At 36.5% G+C, this 10,692-nt stretch overlaps 1 protein-coding gene and 1 long non-coding RNA gene across 2 annotated transcripts; both read left to right on the top strand.

Annotated features, from left to right (window-relative positions):
* Nucleotides 1–1,010: 1,010 nt before the first annotated feature.
* LOC112569585 (2-hydroxyacylsphingosine 1-beta-galactosyltransferase-like) lies at nucleotides 1,011–5,072 on the top strand. The gene is made up of 3 exons (XM_025247407.1): nucleotides 1,011–1,161; nucleotides 1,701–1,759; nucleotides 2,074–5,072. The coding sequence occupies exon 3, from the start codon at nucleotides 2,097–2,099 to the stop codon at nucleotides 3,615–3,617; it is 1,521 nt and encodes a 506-aa protein (XP_025103192.1). The 5' UTR covers nucleotides 1,011–1,161; nucleotides 1,701–1,759; nucleotides 2,074–2,096; the 3' UTR covers nucleotides 3,618–5,072.
* A 1,946-nt stretch (nucleotides 5,073–7,018) lies between these two features.
* On the top strand, nucleotides 7,019–9,520 carry LOC112567665. Its single transcript, XR_003099854.1, has 3 exons — nucleotides 7,019–7,408; nucleotides 7,959–8,051; nucleotides 8,365–9,520. It is a non-coding gene; the product is annotated as an uncharacterized LOC112567665 (long non-coding RNA).
* Nucleotides 9,521–10,692: the final 1,172 nt, after the last annotated feature.

Below are 10,692 nucleotides of genomic sequence, written 5' to 3'. Positions count from 1 at the left end.
TCAATTTTGAACCTTCAAGCTTAATTTTTCATTTGATTTGATTTTCCGTATTTCAACCAAACTGTCACACATGTTGACATGAATATGATTGTAAAGAAAATTTCATTACAACGAGAGTGGATTGGTGTGTGTAGAAAGTCCTGTCAGGAATCCCGCAGTTAGTAGAGTTGATGACATGTCAGAAGGCCTGGCAGGTTTTACTAAAGTACATTTGTCTACACTCACGAAAAAGTCAAGGTGACCCAAGATCGAACGTGGGTAATATAATCCTCATCAGGCGATGTTAATATGTTGACTGTCGCTCTTCGGCAACCTTTGTAAAGCAGCTTGAACTAGAAGAGACAAAGAAAGAAAGTAGTAAAATATTGTGAGGACAGCAATATTCAAAAACACGTTTAGGTAAGACTAGTACAGTCAGCTTGGTAATATTTTTTTAAAGTATGTCAGTGACCGCGGCTGACAGAACAGTGCAAAGTACCCCACAGCAGATTTTTTTCTTCTTTCATAAATTTTATGATGTCTTGCCTTGAGTATAGAAAAATGTGAGAAGATAACTGTAACGTAGTAGAGGGGGAATGGCGGGAAGTCGACAGCCGTTGTTGATTTGGTGTAGGGTAGTCTGCTGGATGTTATTTGGGAAAGTCCTTGAGCAAATGACATAAGATGTGACGTCAAGATAACGTGACGGCAAAAAGGTGACGACAAAAATAGAGGAGAATAACGTAGGAAGAACGGTAAGCGCCAGTGGACGGCTGAACACAAATTGGTGGATTGGTGGTTTTTTTCTGCACCAACTCGCTGCTACTGCGACCCATGAGGAAGTATTACCGTGGGAGTAATACGAGTATGTACTACAGTGGATGTACATCACTGGTCGTGTTTTCTGTAGTCTGCGTCATCGCCGTGAGAGCTCTGAGGTTGAGCGACACGCAGGGCAAGTTCTTGGGGGCCAAGAAACTGCACACCGACGTTGGCGAGCAGGAGCAGTGGACATGGAGGAGCAGGGAGTAGGCTACCCTGCCTTTCCTTACGCTGAAGCACCGACTACCTCTAGGGAGGGCACCAGGAAAGCCGAGACTAACCCAAGAGGAAGGGAGGCTTCCTCTTAGTTTGGTCTCAGCCACATCTTGCTCTACCCACCCACCTGACAGCAACTTATCGGTATCGTAAAAACACCCTTTTTCTATTTATTGAACTATAGGAAAAAGGATTAGAGTTGACTATATATAAAAATCTGGGACTGGGGAGCTGCAGGACTAGACGGTTATAACTTATTGGATTTCGTCAAAGACGTTACATGTGTTATGTATTGATGATAACACTGTGGATATAAATTGTCGGACTGCGTCAAGAATTTTTATTGTAACTTTCTAGTTGATGTCGTGTGGATTCCGGCAGAAGTGACATGTTAAACTTTATTGGTGTGAACGTGAAATGAATTGTAGTTTCTATTGACGGGTGGTTTGCTGTTAATACTTTGTTCCCTTTTAAACTTGTGTTTGTTCTTAATAATTACTGGTGCCTCTAAGGAGGGACGCCAACCCTCAAGCGATCTCTTTTATTTCTTTTGTGGAACGAATGCGCGTGTCTGCGGACGGTCCGTGACAATAACTGTACTTGTATTTGGCATGTTGTGGTCTGGCAAGTGAGCTCAGAGATAGCAGACGCCCAAGGGATTTAAAAAAAAATTTGCTCTTCAGCTTTGCGCTCGATGGTGTCATCAACAAATCGTCGAAGTGACCGGCTTCTGTTTAAAGAGGTATTCTACACGATTTGTTGTATGACGATAAATGTGTTTAAAATGTGTAAGATTTAAATGTCTTTGTATTAATGTCTGTAAACATACATCAATGTTATGTGTCGTTTTTCGTAAAGACGCATCACAGTGATGTGTCTGAACATCATTATTTAAACAGCTCGTAGTCAGTAATTAGATTGAAAAGTATATCTTAGTTAAAATATCCCTAATTGCTGAGAGTGACATGCACTCATAAGGTAAGCGTAGCACAAAACAGTCCACCAAAGGCTCGTTATGTTTTGTAATCCGTTTGTACACTTTCTGTAATGTTACAGAGGACTAAAAGCGCATCCAAAACATGAAGATGAGACGATTTCTGCTTTGGAAAGCTCTGTGCTGCCTCGTGTTGCTGCCCCTGTGTGTGGGGGGTAAGAGAGTTGTCTTCATGCCTTCGCCTTTCACCAGCCACACCAACTACCACACGAACGTAGCGCGGACCCTCGCCAGGCAAGGTCACGAGGTGTGGTTGACCATGCCCGACTACATCGTCAACAGGCGGGTGTTGGACACGACTAACGTGACTGTCATCGAGTATCAGACATTGATAAACGTTGAGGAGATTATGACGGCCGCTTTCGCCGGCAACTATTTTAAAGGATTGTCTGATGATTGGAGTGTGGTCATGTCTAGTGGCTTAAAATTTTGTGATACTCTTCTTACGAACGCTTCTTTCTTCCAGAAGCTTAAGGAACTGCGTCCAGATCTTTTCGTTTTCGACAGTGTACGACTCATGAACATGATGACGATAATATCATATAGGCTTGAAGTGTCTTTTGCCTTTCTTGGAACATCTTACGACCCGTACTACCAGCGAATAACTTTACAACTTTGTAACATACCATTGTTAATTTTTAGTTACAACCATCATATGAGTTTTCTTCAGCGAGTTTTAACCATTGCAATTCATGTATATTCCTCTGTAGTGGACGTATTTTCCTACAAAGACGCAGTCAGTCGCTATGCATCAGAAATGCCTTTCCTTACTATAGACATGCTTGTAGCAAGAGCTGAGATCTGGTTGGTTGAGACGGACCACATCCTAGACTACCCGAGACCATCGATGCCCAATGTCAAACTAATTGGAGGAACAGCTACAGGTCCTGGTAAACCATTGCCACCGCAGTTCAAATCTTTTATGGATGATGCAAAAGAAGGAGTTGTTATCGTATCGTTTGGTAGTTACGTCCTCAGTCCACCAGAACCAATTACACAAAAAATCATCGGTGTGCTTCAGAATTTACCTTTTAAATCCGTTTTCCGTTCCAACATTTCGTCACCGAACTCAAAGAAGATCCTGACGTCGTCATGGATACCTCAGAATGACCTGCTGGCTCACCCCAACACTCGCGTGTTTGTCAGCCATTGCGGTAATAACGGTCAGTACGAGGCTCTGTTCCACGCCGTGCCAGTGGTGGCTACGCCGCTCTTTTGTGACCAGTTCTACAACGCTGAGCGCATGCGCGTAAAGGGCATGGCAGAGACTGTCGACCTCAACACCGTCAGTACACACGAGCTGCACTCCACCATTCTCAAAGTGGCCACCAACACGAGCTACAAGCAGGCCATCACCAAAGCCTCGGAACTGTTTAAAATTGAATTCGGTGTTCCTGTGGAGAAAGCGGCCTACTGGCTTGATCACGTGATGAAATATGGCGGCCGTCACCTTCGCTCGTCAGGTCATGAAGTTCTTTTCTTACAATTTTCATGCTTAGATGTTTATGCTTTTCTGTTAACCTGTGTGCTGCTGATACTGATGATATCAATATGTTTGGTCTACTTTGCATTAATTGTTTTTCCTCGAAATCAAAGCCAAAAATAGAATAAAAGACAGTGAACACGATTGCAAAAATCAAAGGTTCTGAAAAGATTTTCACGCTTTGTTAAACTTACCGAATTGAGTAAATATAAAATCTAGCCGGTGACCAACACGGCCAAAAGATGTTTTTTCCAATTTTGCAATTAACTAAGCATATTAAAGAAATATTTGAGCCCAAAGAATCACCATATTTCTTTAAGAAATATGAGTTATTTTATTATCGTGACTGAAGTATTATTGATAATACTCTTTATGTTTTATATTTTGTGAACGTTGTACAAAATGTTCAGGATTGTATTTATATTCTGAAATATTTTTTGTTCACTTTTTAAAAACCAGTTAAAATTTAAACATATTATTATAAAACTGAAGTGTCCGAGGATTACTAAAGTGATCCTTGCGAAGATTCTCCAAACTATGTAATAGTCTCTCATTTTGTTCAGAATCGAGTAAGTATTTCTTGATTGATTTCCGTTTCGGATGTGCTGTGAGCTGGTTTTGTATTCGCCTTTTTATCACAATGGCAAAAAACAGAAAAAACCAAACCAAAAATAAAAGCAACAACAACAGAAAACAAAACAAAACAAAACAAAACACATTTGCAATTAAGTTTTTACCTATCATTGACAAGACAAAACAAATTTGAACAAAGTTATTACCTTGCGGCAGCACTTATATAAGTGCATGGTTGTTTATGGTCTTCTTTATATGATTTATGTAATGCGAAAAATATTTTGGAAAGCGCTGTATAAATTATTATTATTCTAATTCTAATAATAATAACAATGACAAGTAAAAGAAACACATAGCTCGTGGAAATTCCAGATTACATTTGTATATTATCCTGTGACTATTTTCATCACGAGCATGTAATGTTTGAACAAGAATCTAATGAATAAATAATACAAACAAAACATAAACGCAACAACAACAGAAAACAAAAGACAAATTGCAAACTACCAAAATGTAAAGAATTTTTTCCGAGCGAAAACCCTACTCAGTTTTTAAAAAAAAATTCTTGTTAGTTGGACATCGGCTTGCTATGTATTTACTCACAATTGCAATTAAGTTTTTACCTAACGAGAGCAAAGTCAGTTTCACCTCAGTAATCGTTGAAGGCATGGGGAATTTTTTATTATAATGACTAAAATGTTCTTTTGTTTTTCTCTTTAAAACAAGTTTCATTTTTATGTCTGTTTTTACTGCGGTTTTTTCCCATTTGCATTTAGCCTTATAATGTTTACAGGGTTACAACAATGTGCTGTTAGCAAATTGTTTGAAACGTTTTTTACAAAATGTGCAGATATGTGATTATATTCTCATCTTTGACAAGACAAAACAAGTTTGAAGAAAGGTATTATCTTCCAGCAGCACTTGAATAAGTGGATGGTCGTTTATTATGTACTTTATATGTGATTTATGTAAAGCGCTTTGAAAATAATATTTTGGAAAGCGTTGTAATAATAATAATAATAATAATAATATAATAATAATAATAATAATAATAATAATAATAACAACAACAATACGAACAACAACAATAAGAACAACAACAATAATAATCAAATGTAAAAATTTAAAGTAAAAGAAACATTTAGCGAGTGGAAATTCCAGATTACATTTGTATATAATCCACGAGCATGTAGTGTTTAAACAAGAATCTAATGAATAAATAATATTAAAATGTTTGTTTTTGTAAAGCATCTTTGTTCTTTATTGACTGCTTTAGAAAATAAGGAAAATAATAGCTTAATAAATATTAATAATAAATAATACTTGTTATATTATTGTTTGATGTTGCTGTTATGCCTGGAATCAAGAGCTGATAATTATTATCAATGTAATGTGTTTGTTATACGTTCACCACTCGAGTTTTTGATTTCCTGATATGTTTGAAACGTGGCAGTTAATTTCCTTTTTGACCGATAAAATGGGAACAGAAGAAAGGTACATAAGGGAGAATACCCCACACAACGAGCACTTATTCTGTAGATAAAATGCTGTGTGTGATGAATTCTGACGTTTAGTTATCTCCCCTTAATGCGGACAACGACAAAGTATGTGCAGACTACACTACATTAGTTTTTTAAAATTATATGCTTACATGTCTCTTAGAATATGAAGATAATGAAAATGTCATTTTAAGTTCTTGCGAGAAATGAATAAGTTAATAAAATCCTCTAAGCTAAAGTAGCAATAGTCACATAATGTAGGAGGCTCCTGGGAATTGCTAGACTTGATTGTACAGGACACAGTTTCTTGTTCTAGGCCTATACAGGGCTTAGCTACAAACTGCCTTCTGCACATTCACCATCTGTCTATCTATAAAAGGCGAAGCAAACATCTTCAATCCTTCTACTTCCTTTCATACTTTGGAGTAGAGCCATTGCAAACCATTCACTGACTTTCTTCTCATGAAGTGCGAGTGTACCAATTATATATATATACAGTACTGACAAAACAAACAGCAGGCATGCACTTATAGTTACAGAAAAAGTGTGTAGACATACGAACAGGGAGATACACACTTGTACAGAGAAAGAATTGGCCGTTGTAACAACCACCCGAGACGCTTTTACTACAAAAAAAAAAAAAGGAAAAGCCGCAGACACACACACCAACACACAAAACCGAGGCCGCAGTAACAAACAGACGCAGATTCTTTTTATTATAGACAAACAGACGGCCGTAGACACACACCAGCACAGACAAACAGATGGGTTCAGTAACAAACGGATCAATATACACAATAGTACAAACAAACGGTCATAGACACACATCAGTACAGACACGCAAGTGGCTGTAGTTACAAGCGGACACAGACATACATACAGGACCAGCACATCAGTACACAAAAACAAACGACCATTAAAACACACTTGTTGTTTAGACATACGGTGCAGACATACTCACAAGTACAAACAGTCCTTCTCTTTATATCTACTCATATATGTATAATATTATAACAGACGACAGCACAGCATTATTCTACACTAAGCCGCACGCTCATTAAATAGCTTGTCTATTGACAATGTACGAAATATATGAAAAACAGAGCAAACGACTTAAAAATAACCAAAAAATCACATATATCATAGTTAGGAGAGATCAGATATTGCATGATCTGAGACAGAGTGTGTCTGCAGTTGTACCCAAGTCCCTCAAAGTACACAATTCCCTGTACAAAGCTCAGTAACAGAACATCACATGTAGAGCGGCGCTTGGCAAAATTATAGCATGTAATCCCTGCAGTGAAGATCGTGACCTCCTGGGTTCAAGAACAGGTCAGAACACATGCACTTTACTCTGTGCATGCTTCATACAGTCGTCATGAGGGGCTCACGTGTTCTTTCACTCAATGAAGCCTACAGCTCTGTCGACGGATTGACGGTAGGTGATGTCTTTTCACACTATGTCTCTTTTTAAACTTTGAAAAATGCTAAACATAATAATTTGAAAAAAGTCTACTATCACACGAATATCGTCTCATAAAAATTTCTTATTAGACAAGTAGGTCGACAGAGCGAGTCAGCCTGAGGGTTGCTTTGCGTACATGCTTTCGACTCTTGGTTTGAATGTGTTCCACTGTGTGCGAGGCTGGGGAGGTTATGGTGTCCTGGATCATAGACGTTATAAGATATGGACAGCCAACACGAGGCGCGCGCAGTGGGAAAGCGTTGACTCACAGCGTGACCGCGGGATGGAAGAGAAGGTGGTGTACAGGCAATATCCGGTCGCTTTGTTTTGTATCCGCGAGTACCTTTCAATCCTTTGCTGTTGAAGAAGGCCTCTTAGTAAGTATGTTTTTATATATATTTATTTATATGTGAATGATAAATTAAAAAATCTACACTCAAACACAGCGTTGTGTCGTAGTATTTGTAATTATGTTAAGAGTCAAAATGTTTTTGTCAGCAAGTTCTCGCTCGCTAGCTCATTGTTTTTCTTAGTGGTTACAGAGGATAGTTTGTAGTGAGTTTATCGCTTCTGAATTCAGACTCTAAGGAACCTGCCTTAAATTCCATTTAAATACTGATTGATTTTTGTAACAATGTTGTTTTGAACACATTCACGTCACGCTCTGTGTTATCAGGACGATAGTGTACTTGAAATGGGTGGCGAAGAAAATTGGATGTTCCTCTATCTATCCCTGATATTTATGTGTCTAATTCCCGTGAAATAAATATGCACACGACGGCAAATCGTTTAGTGACTGTTTAGTTTAGTTTCATACCTGGATAAAAATATATAGTTAGAAAGCTAGCTATTTTCTTCCATGATCTGTTTTGATTTTTTACTTAAATTTGTTGACAAAGTTTGTTTAATCATAATCGGTTTGATCAGGTCTGTCTGGAGGTCTTGGAAGAGTCTTGTGGGACTTGAGGTCAGATGACAACATTTCAGACAATGTAAAGGGAATATTCCCTAATGTTGGTGGTAAGTATATAGGCTGAAAAGTTTTGCACTGTTTTGAGTACATTATTGACAATGTATAGAAAAATACCAGCAGTTTGAAGCAAATACTGAGTGTATGCAGAAGCAATTTTTTTCTTATGTATAATAATAGTGGGTTTTCCTGTAGACAATGATATGATGTGAAAGGTATTGATTCTACATTCAGTTATTTTAAGTTCAACTTATTTTTGTTTTTTTAAATGCTCTTTTCATATACAGTGTATTAATAATGCGGTACCAGTAAACTCTTAAATTATTTCAAATGAGATAACATTGTATATCTCTACTTTTTCAGGACCTGCACTACTTCATGATTTACAGTTTCTTAGCCTGTGTATAGTGAAGAAGAGCAGGTTGAAAACTGCTACAAAAGAAAAAGTATACATGTATTCAAATTTTCACAAGGAATTTTTAATTGATTGTAAAGATTTTGAAAGGAATATCCCATCTCTGCATCAATATGGATCTGCCTAATGGTATTTGAAAAGATGGTAAATGAAAACTACAACTTGGCTAATAATCAGTCTGTAACTGATTTAAGCGAGGTGGCTGATGAGGAAATAGAGACTGTATAGTATATTGGAGGCTATGTGCTATGTAATGTTAAGAAATGAGCAATTAAATTCTCATAATAAGAAAGATGATTTTTTTTCCATGTTTAAAAGAACTCACACATGAACCTAACACCAGAACAAGATCTTCTGAGCCTGCTGTGAAATCAATGACACATTCTGGATAGATGGGGAGTTACAGAATTAAAACCCATGTGATTCAAATTTTTCTGAAGTTCAAGTCTATATTTAGACAATGCTTTGATGGCCAGGTGGATTTTTTTTCCTTTTCACCAGGCCTTTTCATATTGCCTACTTTGCTGTGAAAAGAAAATGTCATTAGCAAACATATTTAGTAAAATGGAAATTAAAATATCTTTACAATCAATTAAATCCATAAGAATTTAAATTGTCTTCACAAAATGTATACATACTGAGTTCACATAATATATATATATAATTTATGTCCTTGTATTTTGATTAATTTTGTATCATCTCCTTTATTTACATTTGTGCAAAATTAATATTGATCATGATGTTATAGTGTTAAAACAACCCTCCCAACTTCAGGTTGATGCTATTTTCTGCTTCAAGAGAGACATTATACTTAATGTGTCAATGTCATGGTTATAAAAGTGAAGCACATTCAAAAGTTTAGGTTTATGTAGAAAATGATTATCATCATACATGTAATACATTTGTATAAAAGTTAAGTGGACTTTTTGGCAAGCCTAAATATCCGAAAAGAGTTGAAATCTTAAACATCATATAAGTAGAGGAGCTTTACTTAATATATATACATGCGTAATAAAAATTGATGTTAAATATTGATTTCATGGCTTTTAATCACTTTGGCACTTACATTCATGCACACTCAATTCAATAAAGATAACTGCCTCAGTAATTGTATTTTTTTTTATTGTTCGGCTGTATTTCATCCAAGGTCAGAAACAAGGCAAAACAAGAGACAGGAGTCTGTTATAAAGGAACACAGTGCCTCATTATTATCCACTAATTGATACAATTGGTGAAGCAACTTATAATTTTTATGTAACACGCAGTGCACAATCAGAACTTTATATCACGAGTTAATAGAAGATGAGTCAAGAGTAAAACTGCTGCAGTCAACGGTCTTAAAATGTAAACAAAGGTAATAAACCTCTTGTTATTGAAGCAACAATTAGGTCTACTCTTCACATGAATGCTTTAGCTTAGCTACTGTAGATGTTTTTAACCAGTTGACATGAAATATATGAGTATCTTACCCTGCAAGGATGTAAAGTCATCAAGAGGTATAATGCCGAATGTTAAAGCTAGAAGCATTAAGAACATTAAATTGGTAGACATAATGTCAACAGTTTCACATAAAACGCATTTATTAATCATGCATTACTCTTGACAGTGATCATGTTGTATCCTAGTAATGAATAATCAATGCTCACTGATGGCTTCCTAGCTTATGGCTTAGGTGTTTCAGTGGTCTTTTTTGGCATTAACTCTGTGGGTTGACTTACTGGGATAAGGTGATGACAAATGCCTTTACCTGAAAGTGAACAAAATAGTTAAGAGATCTACAGGCAGATAAAAAGTAGCAAATTATTTCAATAGATTAAATGTAAGGCAGACAGACCTGTATCTGATGATAATAAGCTAATTATCTTGTGTACAGAATTAGCCCACTGGTTATTGCTTCTCTTTACCTACCTCATTTGAGTAAAGTTAGGCCAAATGAACCAAATATAAAAGTCATGAAGTTAACACTAATTTGCTGATTTAATCCCGCCCCAGCAAAGAGTTATTTGAGCTTTTGAAGAAGGAACACTAAGTGTTCTGCTTTAATTTTAAATGGTTTATTGCTAAACAATGGTTGAATTTAAGTAATCCTATTCATGTTAATGTTAGTATATACAAAAATGCAATCATTTAATTTACTTCTCAACTTTTGTTTTACCTTGAGTTGGTTAATATTATAACAAATTAAATATTATAATAGGTTATTTATTCTCTTCACACACTCTCTCTCTCTATTGCGAACCGTATCCAGCACTCAGCAGTTTCAAACAGCAGTGTTA

The sequence above is a fragment of the Pomacea canaliculata genome, linkage group LG7 (genome assembly GCF_003073045.1).
Source record: "Pomacea canaliculata isolate SZHN2017 linkage group LG7, ASM307304v1, whole genome shotgun sequence".
NCBI lineage: Eukaryota > Metazoa > Mollusca > Gastropoda > Architaenioglossa > Ampullariidae > Pomacea > Pomacea canaliculata.
This window is presented reverse-complemented; position numbering and strand designations above follow the sequence as displayed.

Bases quoted from the DNA above. Each gene is read 5' to 3' on its own strand.
- LOC112569585 (XM_025247407.1), top strand. From the start codon at position 2,097: ATGAAGATGAGACGATTTCTGCTTTGGAAAGCTCTGTGCTGCCTCGTG.